The sequence below is a fragment of the Salmo salar genome, chromosome ssa10 (assembly GCF_905237065.1).
Source record: "Salmo salar chromosome ssa10, Ssal_v3.1, whole genome shotgun sequence".
NCBI classification, from domain to species: Eukaryota; Metazoa; Chordata; class Actinopteri; order Salmoniformes; family Salmonidae; genus Salmo; species Salmo salar.
The window spans coordinates 67,342,642-67,358,274 of NC_059451.1; the positions used below are offsets into that span (position 1 = coordinate 67,342,642).

At 43.4% G+C, this 15,633-nt stretch overlaps 1 protein-coding gene across 17 annotated transcripts in view; it reads left to right on the forward strand.

Annotated features, from left to right (window-relative positions):
- The window catches only part of ankrd26 (ankyrin repeat domain containing 26), a 162,850-nt gene that overhangs the window by 92,969 nt on the left and 54,248 nt on the right, over positions 1–15,633 (forward strand). For 15 of the 17 annotated variants that reach the window (XM_045688039.1, XM_045688036.1, XM_045688038.1 and 12 more), the window contains 8 exons: positions 3,291–3,437; positions 6,463–7,246; positions 9,871–10,055; positions 10,839–10,991; positions 11,635–11,810; positions 14,250–14,343; positions 14,744–14,770; positions 15,297–15,374. In XM_045688039.1, coding sequence (XP_045543995.1) covers positions 3,291–3,437; positions 6,463–7,246; positions 9,871–10,055; positions 10,839–10,991; positions 11,635–11,810; positions 14,250–14,343; positions 14,744–14,770; positions 15,297–15,374 — 1,644 coding nt within the window. The remainder of the gene's footprint in view (positions 1–3,290; positions 3,438–6,462; positions 7,247–9,870; positions 10,056–10,838; positions 10,992–11,634; positions 11,811–14,249; positions 14,344–14,743; positions 14,771–15,296; positions 15,375–15,633) is intronic. The other 2 variants (XM_045688040.1, XM_045688032.1) reach the window with 2 other exon arrangements.

Here is a 15,633-nt window from a genome sequence, read left to right on the forward strand (position 1 = left end):
AAATGGTCTCCACACAGTCCGCAACGAGCCAGGCAGCCCGAACTGCTGCATATACCCTGACTGTGCTTGCACAAAACGCATCAGAAGTGACACAATTTCCCTAGTTAAAAGAAATTCATGTTAGCTGGCAGTATTAACTAAATATGCAGGTTTTAAAAAATATACTTGTGTATTGATTTTAGGAAAGGCATTGATGTTTATGGTTGGTGCAACGACAGTGCTTTTTTCGCGAATGTACTTGTTAAATCCTCACCCGTTTCGTGAAGTAGGCTGTGATTCGATGATAAATTAACAGGCACCGCATTGATTATATGCAAAGCAGGACAAGCTAGATAACCACACATGGTTGATGATATTACTAGTTTAACTAGTGATTATGTTAAGGTTGTTTTTTTATAACATACATTTAGTGCTAGCTAGCACCTTACACGAGTGCAGCTAGGAGCCAAGGTAACAGGTAGTCAGCCTGCCACTAAGTCTCCTCGTGGAGTGCAATGTAATCGGCCATAATCGGTGTCCAAAAATGCCGATTACCGATTATGAAAACTTGAAATTGGCCCCAATTAATCGGCCATTCTGATTAATCGCTCAACCTCTAATTTGAAGCATCCAATTTTCAGAAATGGTGTGCAACAGCCATTTCACACACTATGTCCTCTCTCTTAGGAATCTGAAAATGCTTATTTTTGGTACATTTATTAAGGTCCTTGTGGTCCATACAGACTCTCAGATCTCCGTTCCTTTTCCGAACACACAGCATGGAATTGACCCCGTCTGTTGGCTCCTCTGTTTTCACGAGCACATTGAGTTTCACTATTCTTCCGATTTCCATCTTTAAATCCTTCCGTAGTGGCACTGGAACTCTGCGTGGTGCATGAATCACTGGCTTGGCTTTCTCTGTGTAAATGAGAGGCATTGCTCCAAATCCTGTGAACACATCAGAATATATTTGTGCAATCTCCTCACCATTTTGATTTTTTGTCACCTGTTGAACACTGTGCAGCAAGCCAGTCAGTCATTAATGGTGTGTACTCGCTTAACCAGTCCCAACGACCCACATGCTTTATCCCCCAAAAGAGAATCATGCCCCTCTGGTACAATCACAAACATACGTGTGTGGCTTCTTGTTTTTCCTCTTTACAGTTAGCTGACACTAACCTTTAGTTTCAATTGCTTGGACATTGTTCACTTTGAGAGAGACAGTCTTTTGCATGATGGCTGGTTTGTGCTTTAGCTCATGAAAATCCCTCATTGATCAGGTTGGCTTTAGCCCCTGCATCCAGCTTTAAGGTCAAAATTGTACCATTGACCACGAGTGGTACAACCAAGTGGTCACTAGCTACAGTATGGACCTGTGATGGTTCTTGCACATCCTCCATGCAATCCACAGTACCCACAAACAAATCACTTTGTTTATTCTCCTCCATTTCAATGGTATGAACATTTTGTCTCCCATACTTGTCCTTTGCAAAACACATTTTTCCAAAATGACTTCCCCTTGCACTTGTTGCAAAATTTTCCAATGGCAGGGCACTTCTTGGCCTGGTGCCACACCTATTACAATCATATTGCTTGTGGCTCCTTTGCTCATTGTGCCCCTTGTGTCCTTGTCTACAAAATCCACTGCTTCGCTTTCTACCTCCATAGCAGTGTTTGCTGGTGTGGAGTTAAAAGTTTTAATATGTATTTGTGCCAGCTCATTTGCCTGACATATTTTCACTGCACTGTCCAAATGTAACTTACTTTCCCGCAGCAATCTTTCTCCAACTCTGAAGTAATTTATATCAAACGCAATCTGATCTCGAAACATAGATGAGCTTAGGTCTACAAAATTACTCATCTGTGCTTTTAATTTAATATCTGTAAGGAAGATGTCAAACTTTTCACCTTGCTGTTGTATACGACAACGTTCATATGTATTGTTCTTCTTAGGTGAACAATGTGCATCAAACTGATCCAGTACCTCCGCGAGCTCATCTTTATCCTCATTTTCAAACGTGAAGGTATTGAATATATCGATTGCTTGTGGTCCCGCTATAGTAAAAGAGAGCAAACGCTAGCTGTTCATTATGACAATATTTTCTTAATTAAACTAGATGTACATGACACTGTTATTCAATACAAAATTAGTTGGCTATGTATTTCAACTGCAAATGGCATGAGCTGATGACTGAAAATGTTGATGCAGGCAAATGCTTGCCACTGGTTTAAGTCACACACATTCTAATTTAGCTAGCTAGCTAACAATCTTATATCATCATGAATGCAAGCACATGGCCTGAATGATAGAGCTGCACCAACTGTTTTGCAGATTGCATATTTTGGAAAACTAGCTAAATAAGCCCACTAACATAATAGGCCTAGACATGAAGTGTTATTTTTTGGGGGGGGGGGGGCGCCAGTCAAGTGTTTGCGCATAAGTAGCACAGATAGCTTATCTAGCGAACTACATTGGACACAAATATAAATGCAACATGCAACATTTTCAAAGATTTTACTAAGTTACAGTTCATATAAGGAAAGCAGTCAATTTAAATGAATTCATTATGCCCTAATCTGTGGGTTTCAAATTATTTGGAATATGGATACAGTGCATTCGTAAAGAATTCAGACCCCTTCACCTTTTCCAGATTTTGTTACATTGCAGCCTTATTCTAAAATAATACAATTACACGTCTGTGCTTTTAATTTCAAATCTGTAAGAAAGATGTCAAACTTTTCACCATATGACAGCAAAACACGTAACGTTCAAATGTGGTGTTCTTAGGTGAACAATATGCATCAAACTGATCCAGTACCAACGCGAACTCGTCTTTATCCTCGTCATTTGCAAATGTTAAGGTATTGAATATATTGATTGCTTTTGGGCCCTCTCATTTGTAACTCCGATGGCAGACATATACAGCAAAAACCTCCGCCGAAATGTTTTCCCATTTGTGTCCATATTCCCATTATCATGCCTCTGGTGGCTTGATAACATCCATTGTACTTCCATAAACTCCAACATTCACAGAAAAAACACGATTTCCACTCCTGTTACCATGTATTACGTTGTTGGTTACAGCGAGCAAAGATGACCGTCACCATCAATCATAGTTAACAAGTTTTTAATGTTATTCCGCCATTGCCACACACATACCACAGGTGTCGTAAGAGTGTTCTAAACAATCACTCAGAACCACATCAATACACCTTTCTCCATATCTTCTCTTTAATAGTCTGTTATTGAGCACACAGCATTTATGACGTGAATGAGTATGAATGTAGCCTGTGTGTTTGTCATCCCCTAGTCGGAGGAGGACCGCAGCGAGACCCAGAGGCTGCTGACCCAGGAGCGAGGTGCCCGAGCTTTGTCTGAGACCCTCCTCAACAATCACCTCCGCAAGCAGCAGGAGATCGAGGAGGAGAACAGGAGGACCGTCAGTAAGAGCAACGAGGTAACATACTGTCATGAAACTGGCAGGGAGCAGGCCTCGAACCCTCGACCTTCTAGCCCGAAGTCCAGCGCGCTATCGACTGTGCCCCAAAAGCATGCTCGAGCGGCAGAGTCAATATCCACGCTTATAAACCCAGGGTCGGACTGGGGGGGGGAAAAATAAGAGCTGTTATTTGGATCTCTTTGGTGTTAGTCTATTAACCAATTTGTATTTATTTTATTTAACCTTTATTTAACTAGCCAAGTCACTTAAGAACAAATTCTTATTTACCCCGGCCAAACCCTAACCCAGACGACGCAGGGCCAATTGTGCGCCGCCCAATAGGACTCCCAATCACGGCCGGTTGTGATACAGGCTGGAATCGAACCAGGTTCTGTAGTAATGCCTCTAGCACTGAGATGCAGTTCCTTAGACCGCTGCGTCACCCAGGAGCCCAATTTACTGCATGGTGATGTCACCATTGAAAGCTGAAACTGCCGCCCATGCAGACCTGCTGATTAGAAGGTCCTGTGTAGATTGTATTTTCAACCAGCAACTATCAGGAAATAACGCTGATATATATCACTAAAATAACACATCCTAGATCTGAATGAATGAAATCATCTTATTAAATACTTTTTTCTTTACATAGTTGAATGTGCTGACAACAAAATCACACAAAAATAATCAATGGAAATCCAATTTATCAACCCATGGAGGTCTGGATTTGGAGTCACACTCAAAATTAAAGTGGAAAACCACACTAGAGGCTGATCCAACTTTTATGTAATGTCCTTAAAACAAGTCAAAATGAGGCTCAGTAGTGTGTGTGGCCTCCCTACAACGCCTGGGCATGCTCCAGATGAGGTGGCGGATGGTCTTCTGAGGGATCTCCTCCCAGACCTGGACTAAAGCATCCGCCAACTCCTGGACAGTCTGTGGTACAACGTGGCGTTGGTGGATGGAGCGAGACATGATGTCCCAGATGTGCTCAATTGGATTCAGGTCTGGGGAACGGGCGGGCCAGTCCATAGCATCAATGCCTTCCTCTTGCAGGAACTGCTGACACACTCCAGCCACATGAGGTCTAGCATTGTCTTGCATTAGGAGGAACCCAGGGCCAACCGCACCAGCATATGGTCTCACAAGGGGTCTGAGGATCTCATCTCGGTACCTAATGGCAGTCAGGCTACCTCTGGCGAGCACATGGAGGGCTGTGCGGCCCCCCAAAGAAATGCCAACCCACACCATGACTGACCCACCGCCAAACCGGTCATGCTGGAGGATGTTGCAGGATGTTGCAGGCAGCAGAACGTTCTCCACGGCGTCTCCAGACTCTGTCACGTCTGTCACATGTGCTCAGTGTGAACCGGCTTTCATCTGTGAAGAGCACAGGGCGCCAGTAGCGAATTTGCCAATCTTGGTGTTCTCTGGCAAATGCCAAACGTCCTGCATGGTGTTGGGCTGTAAGCACAACCCCCACCTGTGGACGTCGGGCCCTCATTACCATCCTCATGGAGTCTGTTTCTGACCGTTTGAGCAGACTCATGCACATTTGTGGCCTGCTGGAGGTCATTTTGCAGGGCTCTGGCAGTGCTCGTCCTGCTCCTCCTTGCACAAAGGCGGAGGTAGCGGTCCTGCTGCTGGGTTGTTGCCCTCCTACGGCCTCCTCCACGTCTCCTGATGTACTGGCCTGTCTCCTGGTAGCGCCTCCATGCTCTGGACACTACGCTGACAGACACAGCAAACCTTCTTGCCACAGCTCGCATTGATGTGCCATCCTGGATGAGCTGCACTACCTGAGCCACTTGTGTGGGTTGTAGACTCCGTCTCATGCTACCACTAGAGTGAAAGCACCGCCAGCATTCAAAAGTGACCAAAACATCAGCCAGGAAGCATAGGAACTGAGAAGTGGTCTGTGGTCACCACCTGCGGAACCACTCCTTTATTGGGGGTGTCTTGCTAATTGCCTATAATTTCCACCTGTTGTCTATTCCATTTGCACAACAGCATGTGACATTTGTCAATCAGTGTTGCTTCCTAAGTGGACAGTTTGATTTCACAGAAGTGTGATTGACTTGGAGTTACATTGTTTTGTTTAAGTGTTCCCTTTATTTTTTTGAGCAGTATATATATTTTTTACACTTTTTTTGTGTTATCAGTTTTTGTACTATATGACACAATACACAGCAAAACATTTATTCTGACTGCACTGGGCCCTTAACTACATATTCAAATTAACATTATTTCAGAACATTTACATGATAACCACCAAAAATACGAAAGTTAATACAAAACACTTTAGTTTAGATTACCTTCGTAGGTAGAACTTAAAAATGTGTCCATCTTTGGCAGTGGATTAGAAGTATGTGGAAGTGTTTGATAAAACACAAGCACACAAATAAACAAGAATGGGGTGTCTGCTGGCTGAAATGAATTAAACTTTGTCTTAAAGTAAATCTGAAACTGCATTGTTCACAATCTATCTGTATTGCAGTAACATGCAATAGTCATTTACAACATTAACAATGTCTACACTTTATTTCTAATCAATTTGATGTTATTTTAATGTTATTTCAAAAACAAGGACATTTCTAAGTGATTCCAAACTTTTGAATGGTAGTGTACGTCAATGTTATTCTCAGTGGCAACCCGGAACATATCCCAGTCTGCGTGATCAAAACAATCTTCCGGTCCGGCTCTAATAGCAGAGGTGCATAAAGATGGCGGCCCCATGCTATTTTGCTAAGTTCTCAGTATTGTACATTGTAACGGAGAGCACTTTATTTTATTTTTTTTGGTCATTAGCAGAGTTTACATGATCCCAATTTTAGCTTCAAGATGACGGCAATTAAATGAAACTAAAGTAGATGGAGATGATTTTATTGGCACATTGAACCATATCATGTGCTTTAGTTTTAAAAACTCAGTGCATAGTGCTAAAACAATGATGTCATAACTGAATTCTGCTGTCTTTATTCATGTTCGCCACTGAAAGTGATGTTGAGTGTGCTGTGTGACCTCTGCTGCTGTTCTCACTTGTCAGGCCCTGTCCCAGTTGACGGAGGCCACCGACCGAGAGAGGGAGCTGCTGCAGCAGAGCTCTGTGCTCCAGGACGAGCTGAGCTCCCTGAGAGCTGAGCTGGAGCGCTCCTGCTCCCACAGTCGCCAGGAGGAGTCCCGCCACTCCGAGGAGAGCGAGGCGTTGAGGGAGCGCCTAGAGGACGCCCGGCGCGACCTCAAACTCAACGAGGAGGCGCTGGCCCAGACAGTCTACCAGTACACCAGCCAGGTGACCACCGTCAAGGCCGAGCTGGCTGTGGCTTCCACACGGCTGGAGCACGAGCGCCAGGCGAGGGAGCAGCTGGAAGCCGAAGGTGAGTCAGCGAGGACGCGGCTGATCGGCGCTCTTCAGGAGGCAGAGAGATGCCAGGCAGCACGCGCTGACGCCGAAAGGGCTCTTCATCGCGAGCGCGAGGGGCATCAGCGTGCCCAGGACAAGCTTATGGGCGAGGCGGCGAACAAACGTGAGGCGGTGGGCGGGCTGTCGCAGAAACTCGCTAAGGCAGAGTCGCGTGCAAACAGCCTCGAAAATGAGGTGCACCGCATCACAATGTCGCTTGCCGAGATGGAGCATGTGGTCGCCACGCTGCAGAGGGACAAGGACCAAATAGGGGGGCGGGTGAAGGAGCTTGAGGCAGCTCTTCAGACGGAGAGGGAGCAGGCTGGGAGAGTGTGCGCCCGGCAGGAGACGCTGCAGGAGAGGCTGGCGGCGGCACAGAGCGAGGCCATGCTGCTGAGGCAACAGCTGGAGGGGGCCCAGAACAAAGGTGCATGCAATTGCAGAGTTTTTAACCAATGTATTTTAGCTGTATCCTAAGGTGGACCGTGTCTTTTAGGAGTGGCAAGCAATTGAAATCACCATCCCCTAGCTTAAGACCAACAATTTTGAATATACTTCAATAATTATTCCAGTAGTCCATTATTGAAAAACTCCCTGATCTCTCTTGCCTGCCTCAGCCTGTGTCTTGATTTGTGATGGGAGGAGACAGAGGTCCAGACATCATTCTGCCAACCCCTAGCTTTAGCTAACGACACCACTGACTGGGAAGAATGTGTTAATATTTAATGTGTTGATATTGTATTTTAATGCATATTATCCAGGTGGTGCTATAATTATGTACCTGCACTTTGCATTGGTACTGGTTACCGTAATTTCCGGACTATTAAGCGCACCTGAATATAAGCCGCACCCACTGAATTAAAAAAAATATATTATTTTGAACATAAATAAGCCGCACATGTCTATAAGCCGCAGGTGCCTACCGGTACATTGAAACAAATGAACTTTACACAGGCTTTAACGAAACACGGCTTGTAACAAAAATAAATAGGCTTTAATGAAACACTGCTTGTAACAAAAAATGTAAAATTAGCAGTAAGCTTTAGTTGTCTTTTTGCACTGAGTCAATTCCTCACGCTGCTGTTTCCAACGTCATATCATCGACTCATTAAGACCAAGCTCCCGTGCAGCAGCTCCATTTCCTTTTCCAACAGCCAGATCAATCGCCTTCAACTTGAAAGCTGCATCATATGCATTTCTCCGTGTCTTTGCCATGATGAGGGTGACAAAATGACTACCGTAATCAGAATGATGGGAAGTTTGAGAGCGCTCGAGTTAATCTAAACAGTAAACAAAAAAGTTGTTTGACCTTAACCCGTTCGGCAATTTCATTGGTCTAATGAAAGCTTCATGCCGCCAAAAAACTGAGCACGTCACAGAATGTGTTTTTTTGGAGAAAAAAAATAGAAAGCGGGAAAAATCCATATATTAGCTGCGTCATTGTTTAAGCCGCGGGGTTCAAAGCGTGGGAAAAAAGTTGCGGCTTATAGTCCGAAATTTACGGTACTTTATATGAGCTGAGATCCCTGATGATTTTCTAATGCATTGATCTAGCTTATTCTATTTCATTGATTTGCTTGAAGTTTATTCTATTGAATCTATTGGCTACGTCATGTATTGTACTTGTTTCATCAGCCATCAGTGCTAGGTTTTCTGACACTAAGTCCCTTGAGAAAGTATTCACACCCCTTGACTTTTACACATTTTGTTGTTACAGCCTGAATTTAAAATTAATTAAATTTAGATTTTGTGTCACTGGCCTACACACAATACCTGTAATGTCAAAGTGGAATTGTGTTCTTCAAAATGTTTACAAATGAAAACTGAAATGCCGTGAGTCAATAAGTATTCAACCTCTTTTTTTATGGCAAGCCTAAATAAGTCCAGGAGTTAAAATGTGCTTAACAAGTCGCATAATAAGTTGCATGGATTTTAGCATTGTTTTTTAACGACTACCTCATCTCTACCCCACACATACAATTATCTACAAGGTCCCTCAGTCGAGCAGTGAATTTCAAACACAGATTCAACCACAAAGACCAGGGAGGATTTGTAATGCCTCACAAAGGGCACCTAGTGTTAGATGGGTAAATATAAAAAAGCAGACATTGGCTATCCCTTTGAGCATGGTGAAGTTAATTACACTTTGGATGGTGTATCAATACACCCAGTCAATACAAAGATACAGGCGTCCTTCCTAACTCCGTTGCCAGAGAGGAAGGAAACCGCTCATGGATTGACTTTAAAACAGTTAGAGGAGAGAACTGAGGATGGATCGACAACATTGTAGTTACTCCACAATACCAACCTAATTGACAGAGTGAAAAGAAGGAAGTCTGTACAGAATACAAATATTCCAAAGATAACCTAAAGCACAAGGCAAAATCTAAGCTGGAGTTGCTTACCAAGAAGACAGTGAATGTTCCTGAGTAGCCGAGTTAGTTTTGACTTAAATCTACTTGAAAAATCTATGGCAAGACCTGGAAATAGTTGTCTAGCAATAATACATTTTGAAAAGAATAATGGGCAATTTTACACAATCCAGGTTTGGAAAACTCTGAGACTTACCCAGAAAGACTCTCAGATGTAATTGCTGCCAAAGGTGCTTCTACAAAGTGTTGACTCGGGTGAGAATACTTTTGTAAATTAGATATTTCTGTATTTCATTTTCAATAAATTTGCAAAGATTTCTGAAATTAGTCTTCATCCATGTTCCCATTTGGGAATTTACAATAATAATTAAATGGATTTAGCACTTTTCCACCTAGGTGCTTAAAATTATTGGCATAGCAAGGGATTAACTCGCCTCATCCACCAATATGTGGCACCCACTTGGGTGATGCATGGCAACCATTAGTGCCAGAACACTCACCACACAGCTAGCATGGTGGAGAGGTGAGGAGAGGTATATGCCAATTAGGAATGAGGGGGATGATTAGGTGGCCATGATAAAAATGAAGCCGGGTTGGGAATTTAGCCAGGGCACCAGTGTAAACACCCCTAATCTTACGATGAGTGCCATGGGAGTAATGCAGTTTATTAAATTCAAAGGGATGGCGAAGGAAAAGGCAGTGACGGACGCCCAGGAGCGCTTTGGCGACCTGCTGGCTAAGCTGCGCTCCGACGGGGAGGAGCGTGTGCAGCTGGTAGAGGAGAGGAGCAAGGAGTTGGCCACCAAGGCTGCCGACCTCCGCGACCAGGTCTACAAGCTGGAGGAGGAGAAGAACGACAGAGAGGTGTGATATAGGGGTGGGGTGCATTCAGCAAGGCACAACGTTGTGGAACGTTTTAAATATTTCATGTAGAACAAAGGCTCTTTCTCACTTCATCTTTCCTGGGTTCCTCACATTCTCTCTCCTCACATCAAAAAGGTATTGGAGAAGAATAAGGGGAGGGACCTCAGACATTCCTCCTACAATACGGTTGAGAAGGAGGCAAGGAGATGGGATTCAAGGAATCACAGAAAGACACTGATGTAGAGCCCTAAAAAATGCATCCTTCCTTCATTGAAGTAATCACTGATTAGATATTAGATTGGTGAATGCAAGGCCTCCAAACGCATGGTTTTCACCTGTTCAGTCATTTCTAATCAGTGACTACTTCAAGAAAGGGAGGAAAGATGCAGCTTGAAAGAATTTGAACAGGGAACAGGATAGAGAACAGAATAGCATTCAGCAGGGCACTACACTGTGGAATGTACAGATATAACTATTTCATGTAGAACAAACATGCCTCAGACATGTAGATTAAGTAATCAAGTCACCTCTATAACATCTGCTACAAACAGAAGCTAACTTTAGCCACTAATAGCTGTAAGTCAAAGAGCACCTTCAACCTACGCTTCTCATGATCTACTAGTGTAGTTTTGTAGCGCTTGCCATCCTCCCTTTTTCTACTACATAAGCGGATTAACTTGTCTTAATCACCCCCGCGCTCTCTCTCTCTACCAGCCTGGAAAAGTTCAGTCTCTAACAAAAAAAAACAACGTTTTTTCGCTCTTACTTTTTCATGGCCCACAGACCGGTTTGAGGCAGCTGCAGCAAGAACTCGCCGACTCACTGAAGAAGCTGTCGATGAGCGAGGCTTCCCTGGAGGTGAACACACGCTACCGCAATGACCTGGAGGAGGAGAAGGCGCGACTGCTCAAGGACATGGACCGCCTTAAGGGGAAGGTGGGTGGATACAAATGGTTCAGGTTATGTTCAGGTGACAGGAATATGATCCTAGATCTGGGGAAACGTCACCCCGGAGAAGGTTGGAAGCATTGTAGAACCAGACTTACTAGAACGGACATACCATTCAAGTTCAATTCTAGTAATTATATTTCTAAAGGAGCCATATTGGTAGGAGTAAGACAGTGCCTCCCTGTGGCAATTTATGGTATCTACAGTCTCTCCAATGTAGACTGGCTGGTGGTGGGTACTGTGGCATCAATCAAGCCGCTTAACCTGTCTTAGATTAGACAGCTCACTAGTGAAGTTGGATTTTTTGGTGTACGGCTGGCTACTGACCGGGTTAGGGTTATGGTAAGAACTATGGTTCAATGTATAGGTTAACAGATGTTCACAGTGATGCTAGTGACCTTCTGAAAGATGGCCGTATGACCGCTTGACCTCGGGCCTGTTCAGGAGGGTGCGACATTACAGAATGTTCCGATTAGAAAAGTATTGTATAGAATAGATATGACAGATAGAATCGGGAATCATGCTATTATATCTGAATGTTCACATGGAAATATATTGTGCAGAACAAATGTCATTGTCTGTCAAGTAGAATAGGGAATCACGTTAACTCTGTGAACTTGCTACTTTACAGCTGGAGGAGAGCGAGGACCAGTACGTTCAGGCGGAGCGGCGCATCAAAGCTCTGAAGAGCAGTCTGGATGAGAAGGAGCGAGAGGTGGTCGCCGCCTCTCAGAAACTGCAGGAGGTGCTGTCTGCCTTTGCAGGCTCAGACACCACCATTAAACAGCTGGAGGAGGCAGTGCAGAGGTACACACGTGCATGCACGCACACACACACAACAGCATGCAGGAACACAGGCACGCATGTACTTACACACACAAGCAAACACAAAAGTACAGTCGTGGCCAAAAGTTTTGAGAATGACACAAATATTAATTTTCACAAAATCTGCTGCCTCAATTTGTATGATGGCAATTTGCATATACTCCAGAATGTTATGAAGAATGATCAGATGATTTGCAATGTCCCTCTTTGCCATGCAAATGAACTGAATCCCCTAAAAACATTTCCACTGCATTTCAGCCCTGCCAGAAAAGGACCAGCTGACATGTCAGTGATTCTCTCATTAACACAGGTGTGAGTGTTGATGAGGACAAGGCTGGAGATCACTCTGTCATGCTGATTGAGTTCGAATAACAGACTGGAAGCTTCAAAAGGAGGGTGGTGCTTGGAATCATTGTTCTTCCTCTGTCAACCATGGTTACCTGCAAGGAAACACATTTCGTCATCATTGCTTTGCACAAAAAGGGCTTCACAGGCAAGGATATTGCTGCCAGTAAGATTGCACCTAAATCAACCATTTATCAGATCATCAAGAACTTCAAGGAGCGTGGTTCAATTGTTGTGAAGAAGGCTTCATGGCGCCCAAGAAAGTCCAGCAAGCGCCAGGACCGTCTCCTAAAGTTGATTCAGCTGCGGGATCGGGGCACCACCAGTACAGAGCTTGCTCGGGAATGGCAGCAGGCAGGTGTGAGTGCATCTGCACGCACAGTGAAGCGAAGACTTTTGGAGGATGGCCTGGTGTCAAGAAGGGCAGCAATGAAGCCACTTCTCTCCAGGAAAAACATCAGGGACAGACTGATATTCTGTAAAAGGTACAGGGATTGGACTGCTGAGGACTGGGGTACAGTCATTTTCTCTGATGAATCCCTTTTCCGATTGTTTGGGGCATCCGGAAAAAAGCTTGTCCGGAGAAGACAAGGTGAGCGCTACCATCAGTCCTGTGTCGTGCCATCAGTAAAGCATCCCGAGACCATTCATGTGTGGAGTTGAACACAGCCATGAATAAAGAACGGTACCAACACATCCGCCGAGAGCAACTTCTCCCAACCATCCAGGAACAGTTTGGTGATGAACAATGCCATTTCCAGCATAATGGAGCACCTTGCTATAAGGCAATAGTGATAACTAAGTGGCTCGGGGAACAAAACATCGACATTTTGGTCCATTTCCAGGAAACTCCCCAGACCTTAATCCCATTGAGAACTTGTGGTCAATCCTCAAGAGGCAGGTGGACAAACAAAAACCCACAAATTCTGACAAACTCCAAGCTTTGATTATGCAAGAATGGCTGCCATCAGTCAGGATGTGGCCCAGAAGTTGACAGCATGCCAGGGCGAATTGCAGAGGTCTTGAAAAAGAAGGGTCAACACTTGAAAAAGAAGGGTCAAATATTGACTCTTTGCATCAACTTCATGTAATTGTCAATAAAATCCTTTGACACATGAAATGCTTGTAATTATACTTCAGTATTCCATAGTAACATCTGACAAAAATATCTAAAGACACTGAAGCAGCAAACTTTATGGAAATTAATATTTGTGTCATTCTCAACTTTTGGCCACGACTGTACTCTCACACACAGATAAAAGCGTGAACGCACGCACACAAAACTCAGTCACCAATTTAGGGTTGTATGAAATTGAATCTGTCATTTTTTGGGGGAAACAAACTGTATTAAAACTGTTTCTGAATATGACTACATACTATTGGAATGTGAACTTTGTGACTGTAGTATTACCGTAAATTCCGGACTATAACCTGCAACTTTTTTCCCAGGCTTTGAACATCGCGGCTTAAACAATGACGCGGCTAATATATGGATTTTTCCCGCTTTCTATTTTTATTTTTTTCCAAAAAACACATTCTGTGACGTGCTCAGTTTTTTTGGCGGCATGAAGCTTTCATTAGACCAATGAAATTGCCAAACGGGTTAAGGTCAAACAACTTTTTTGTTTACTGTTTAGATTAAATCGAGCGCACTCAAACTTCCCATCATTCTGATTATGGTAGTCATTTTGTCACCCTCATCATGGCAAAGACACGGAGAAATGCATATGATGCAGCTTTCAAGTTGAAGGCGATTGATCTGGCTGTTGGAAAAGGAAATAGAGCTGCTGCACGGGAGCTTGGTCTTAATGAGTCGATGATATGACGTTGGAAACAGCAGCGTGAGGATTTGACTCAGTGCAAAAAGACAACTAAAGCTTACTGCTAATTTTTAATTTTTTGTTACAAGCCGTGTTTCGTTAAAGCCTGTGTAAAGTTCATTTGTTTCAATGTACCGGTAGGCATGTGCGGCTTATTTATGTTCAAAATATTATTTATTTTTAAATTCAGTGGGTGCGGCTTATATTCAGGTGCGCTTAATAGTCCGGAAATTACGGTAATGTTGTGTGACTGCAGATTGGAGATTGAGAATGCCAGGCTGGAGGCAGCAGCAAAGCAGCAGACCAACAAGATCGAGGCACTGCAGAAAGGAGTCCAAGACTCTGCCATGGTGAGTCTAGTCAGTCTGCATCCAAACATTTTCATCCCCCAGTCAGTTTTCCATTTTGTCTTTGGTTCCTATGCACAGGGCTGGGAAAAAGCACCATGTTTAGATATAAGGTGCCATGTTAAAGGGATATTTCAGAGAATTGATGTATTCATATTGTTTACTTATCTTGAAAGTATTAAGGTAAGTAAGGTAAATAAACATTGAGTAACTTTGCAGAACTATACTTTAGTGCTGATTTTTAATATTTATAAGCCCTGGCTGTCTTTTTGTGGTCTTACAAATGCTATGTCATGAAATTATAATTTCCAGTAGACGAGTTACTTTTTTTACAGGAGATATAAGGGTAAATGAGTTGTAATTAAATTAATATTGACTTTAAAGGTATTCAATCTCTTCACAGCCATCTGACTCTGCAGCAGGAGGAGGGGTTGGTATTTCAGACATCGTAGCTGTATACGTTTCTTTGCGTTTGATTTTCTTCTCTAAAGAAAGATCCCCTCAAAAGAAAAAATAAATTAATGATCAAGACTCCCTACACTTTAGCCAATGCTTTTAGATTTGATCGGCCTTTTGGGCACAATATTTCTACACCAGAAATTCAAAGACATTGCTTGAATGAGTTGTTTTTTATAAATGTCTTTGAGTTTTCTTCTGGTTGTGTTGTTTTTGATTGGTGGTGGTTTCTTTGCTAGTCGGAGGTCTTTTGATCTCTTTCTTTCCCCCTATACCGGTATATCATCTTGGTGTGTGGTTTGGGACCTATTTTTTTGTTTCTATCTAGAGCTGCATGGTGTTACATGCTTTGGATTGAAGAGTATTATTTATTTATTTTTCTCCCCTCTTGTATCTTTTCGGGATTGATTCTTCCTCTGGGAGAATTAAGTTGATCCTATCCTATTTGGATGAGGAGCCACAACTCTTGTCCACATGTTGCATCACTCTTCAACCCTCAGGTCAGGAACCGTCTGGAGGACTTGGTGACTGGCCTGCAGTGCAGCAAGATGACCCTGGAGGACCAGCTCAGTCAGGAGGTTGGTTGATCACTACTTCCTCGGTTGAAATTTGTATTGTATCTCCATCGTCTAAAGATGCTTCCACATACCACATCTCTCCGTCATTTGCGCTAATATGTCAACGCGACAAAAATATTAACTCAATATGCCAGGTGCCCCACAATATATCTTTGTGTTTAGCTTCACGAATTCAGAGACGGGCAAAGGGTTTTCGTTTTTAGTCATGATATGGACCACTAACATTCGGCTCTACATTAGTAGCGTAACCCTCCCCCTC